Source organism: Nerophis lumbriciformis, linkage group LG19 (assembly GCF_033978685.3).
Source record: "Nerophis lumbriciformis linkage group LG19, RoL_Nlum_v2.1, whole genome shotgun sequence".
NCBI classification, from domain to species: Eukaryota; Metazoa; Chordata; class Actinopteri; order Syngnathiformes; family Syngnathidae; genus Nerophis; species Nerophis lumbriciformis.
In genome coordinates, this window is record NC_084566.2 from 44,584,125 (window position 1) to 44,588,416 (window position 4,292).

The 4,292-nt window shown below is 42.8% G+C and overlaps 1 protein-coding gene across 1 annotated transcript; it reads left to right on the plus strand.

Moving 5' to 3' along the window:
• The first annotated feature begins 9 nt into the window (after positions 1 to 9).
• On the plus strand, positions 10 to 945 carry LOC140679599 (dynein beta chain, ciliary-like). Its single transcript, XM_072915265.1, has 5 exons — positions 10 to 151; positions 219 to 302; positions 365 to 511; positions 641 to 763; positions 833 to 945. The coding sequence occupies exons 1-5, from the start codon at positions 14 to 16 to the stop codon at positions 839 to 841; spliced, it is 501 nt and encodes a 166-aa protein (XP_072771366.1). The 5' UTR covers positions 10 to 13; the 3' UTR covers positions 842 to 945.
• Positions 946 to 4,292: the final 3,347 nt, after the last annotated feature.

Genomic DNA, 4,292 nt, shown 5'->3' on the forward strand with positions numbered 1-4,292 from the left:
ACTGGTAGCAGCGATGGAAGCAGAAATGAAGGCGCTGCAGGGTACGGCCGACCTGTTTGAGGTCAGCTTCCCAGACTACAAGCAACTCCGCCAGTGTCGCTCTGACATCATACTCGTCAAAGCCGTGTGGGATATGGTGGTTTTTGCCAAGGTATGATGACGCTTGACGTCCGAAGCACAAGACAGAGTTGTGGCTTTAAGACAAAATGTCCATTCAGAGCAGCATAGAGGATTGGAGCAAGACTCCATGGAAGGAGATCAATGCTGAGCAGATGGACATGGAGCTCAGACGTCTGGCAAAGGTATGACAAGACGTTTGTAGGCAAACATGATGAACTCTCATACATTCTTGTCTGTTGTCAAGGAGATGAAGATGCTGCACAAGGAGGTGCGGGTGTGGGATGTCTACACAGGCCTGGAGTCAACGCTGAAGAATCTGTTGACCTCCCTGCGAGCCGTCAACGAGCTGCACAACTCTGCTGTGAGGCAGCAGCTAATGAACACCACCAAGGTATCTCCATGCCTCCACAATGTCTCCTTCCAGCCCATCAATTCCACTAATGACCATGTTTTGACCAGCACAAAGGCAATTAACCCCACCTGAAAGTTGATGGCGGTTGTCTTGGATTCCCTTCTCAAGGTAACGCTCGTGATGGGAGAGTCCACCACCTTGGGGAACCTGCTGGAATTGCAGCTTCACCGCGTTGAGGACGAGGTCAAGAACATAGTAGACAAGGCTGTGGAAGAAATGGCCATAGAAAAGGTCGGTACTACTTCATATCACAAACACACATTTAAGAGTTCAGCAACCATCTGATTATATTTCATCCAGACAGAATAAAGAAGACAGCTTGCACAGCAGTATGTACTTTCCTCTGGCTCATGCTCACTTCACAGTTTGTATCGTATTTTTCCGACTATAAGTCGCAGTTTTTTTCATAGTTTGGCCGGGCTCCAGTACGATTTATATATGTTTTTTTCCTTCTTTATTATGCATTTTCGGCAGGTGCGACTTATACTCCGGTGCGACTTATACTCCGAAAAATACAGTAGTAGTTTTTTTTGTATTGTGTATTTTTACCTGACCAGCGCTTTTATTTTTCATTCTACTTCCTGTCTACCTTATACAACAATGAATTCTTCTCAACAAAAGAGGAAAAATATAATATTAGAGAAAAAATGCAATTTAAAACATTTGTACGCACGTACAACACTTAAGACCTTCAGTATATCAGTATGTGGAATGAAATGATGGAATGGATGAATAAACAATGTACTAATATGATCCACTTCAAGAAACTCTTCACACTTAAAGTGTTTACAAAGTACAAAGAAGAAGAGAAACATTCTCAATTTATTTCATCCATCATTCATTTTCTACATCATCTTACTCATCTCACCATATGAAATATAACTTACTTCACTCATTATTATTTATTTATTTTTTATTTTTTAATTATTTATTTATTTATTTTTATTATTATTTATTTATTATTATTGTATTATTTATTATTATTTATTATTATTTATTTATTTATTTATTTATTTTTTTATTTTATTTTTTATTTTTTTATTGTGATTACTTATGGAGTATATTGTGAATACATTGAGAACAGGAAGTCAACAAAAGTTTTAGCAACTGTTATGTCAAAGAAAATAAATTAAATAAGCTCTGCTTCTTCCTACTCCTTTTCCAACATGTTGAAAAGACAAACTGGAAATTGTGATGTATCATGTTGTATGCATGCATGTGTGATGTATCATGTTGTATGCATGCATATCATTTTTGCAGTATGATCAATCTGATTTTAGCCACAAAAAGGTAATGACACCAATGTTATCTATTGGAATTGTTTAGTACTGTTAAAAGTGTTGATACTATTTATGCTTTCAAGTCCAAGTTGAAGAAATCTTGTTAAATGTTGACAGCATAACTACCAAAATACAGAAGTATGTCCTTAATATTTTTGCAGTGCTATTTCTGTTGAAAAGTTCAAATGATTACATTAGAGATGTGATGTGCCACTTTTCAAGTGTCTGATGGCTTCAATTAATTTTCATTAATTTTTCATATTTTGAATTCTTTTGAAAGGCTTACAAAAAAACTACATTTGAATTGTAATTCCATGCTATTGACAGGACTATTAATTTTAATGAAGTTAGCTTACCATGTTTACAGTATGATAATTGTGATAGAAATGTGAATTTTAGGCACAGAATATTTTTTACAATTGAACAAGGCAGTAGATTATACAAGCTTGGACAGAAAGTTAATAATGACACCAATTTTAATTGTTTAGTACTGTTTTACCATTTGTTTACTGTAAAAAGTGTTTATACTTTCAATGAACAAATTGAAGTCTTGTGAAAGGTTGACAGGATAACTGGCATTAACTGTCAAAATAATTTCAAACTATTGAAGTTAGCTTACAGAATAAACATGTCAATCAACCCATATGATTTTTGCTGTAATATTTTTGTTTTGAAAAGTCACTGTGACTGATAGAAAAGTGATGGTTTTAGCAACATTTTAACCTGTCTGAATGATAATAATCATTTTGCGTCGGTGAACCCCCCACCAGGACTTTGTCCTGGACCTACCTGGACCCTGGCTACTAGGTTTTTCTGATTTCAAAAGTTGGCAGGTATGTATTAAGCGTCGACACCCCACGGAGCTGCTTCACCTGCGGCTCCATGAAAGCTCCAGGGTGTGCTCGGACAAACTGATGGAAGAGAAGGACGTGGAGCTCTTCAACAAAATCCTCCTGGACACCAGCAAGAGATATTTGGAGGTCAACTAAAGCCGCTAAGACCAACATGTGATTGTAGCGGTGCTGCATCTCTCAGTCCATCTTCCTCCACCGGCCTCTGCTCTACTGTCACTCTGCTCTCGGGTGGGCGAGCCTCGTTATCACCTGCTGAGTTTTATTCAGGCCAGGAGTCCCTTTCATGCAGCCATCGAGCACGGTGCGTTAAATTGATTTGGACTTCAATTCATTCACTTTTCAAAGGCCTTGATGGAGCAAAGCTGCCGTCACATCCAATCTGGCGGGAAGAATGCACATTCATTAGCAAACTAATGACCTCTCTGCGTGGTTTTGATAGAAATGTAATGGATTCTTCATAAGAAAGGAAGATTCTTACAATTACGACCGGCGTGTTCATTGGTTCAGACTTCAGGCTGGGAGAAAGTCCAAAAGGTGCTTGTTGATTCTCTGGAGGACTTCAACCAGCTGCATGCCACCTTGGATCTGCTTCTGTTTGAAGAAGCTATCCAGTAGAGATGCGCGGTTTGCGGGCACCACCGCGGATTATCCGCGGATCGGGCGGATGAAATTTAAAAAAATTAGATTTTATCTGCGGGTCGGGTCGGGTCGGGCGATTGAAATAAAAAAAAATTAGATTTTAAATAGATTCAGGCGGGTGGCAGTTAAACCAATTGGTAAATATATATACATAGTTAAATGTTGTTACCCACATACGAAAAACGAGCAGGCACCTGCAGCATATGCCACAACAGAAGAAGAAAAAGAAAAAGAGATGGACACTTTTACAGAGCGGAGAAGGCCCCCGACGCCTCGCCGGGGTCCGGGACCGAGGCCCCTTCCCCCGAGAGGGCCCCTTCCCCCGAGAGGGCCCCACCGGGAGCCGTAGCTGAGGCGATCCGCGAGAAGGGCCCGACGCACGTCCAGGGTCACCACCGCGCCCACCGCACCGACACCCCGCCTCGTCCGCCGTCACACGCAGCAGGTAAGCAGCTTACCTGCCCGCCACCCCCGTGGCCGGGGGCTCGTAACAGGGGTCACTCCTCACTCCGCGCGCTCTGCCCGCGCAGCTTACCTGCCCGCCACCCCTGTTGCCGGGGGCGCGTAACAGGGGTCACTCCGCGCGCAGTGCGCTCACGAAAGGGGTGGGGCTCACCCTGGTTGATATAGACAGCAGCTAGGACGGTGGCCATGGAAGTCGGAACCCGCTAAGGAGTGTGTAACAACCCACCTGCCGAATCAACTGGCCCTGAAAATGGATGGCGCTGGAGCGTCGGGCCCATATACCCGGCCGTCGCCGGCAGCGAGACGCGCTTGGAGGTGCGCTCAGCGCGGCTCCCATATGATTGCGCACTGGTGTGCGTCTGGGTCGTGACAGCGTGGCACGCGAATGTCTGTGCTGCATTGGATCAGTCTCCTTTCTTTAACAGGCAAAAGCTTTAAAGTTAAAGTTAAAGTTAAAGTACCAATGATTGTCACACACACACTAGGTGTGGCGAGATTATTCTCTGCATTTGACCCATCACC

Bases quoted from the DNA above. Each gene is read 5' to 3' on its own strand.
- LOC140679599 (XM_072915265.1), top strand. From the start codon at position 14: ATGGAAGCAGAAATGAAGGCGCTGCAGGGTACGGCCGACCTGTTTGAG. The intron at 152-218 runs GTATGATGACGC...ATGTCCATTCAG, and splicing joins ATATGGTGGTTTTTGCCAAG to AGCAGCATAGAGGATTGGAG. The intron at 512-640 runs GTATCTCCATGC...TCCCTTCTCAAG, and splicing joins AGCTAATGAACACCACCAAG to GTAACGCTCGTGATGGGAGA.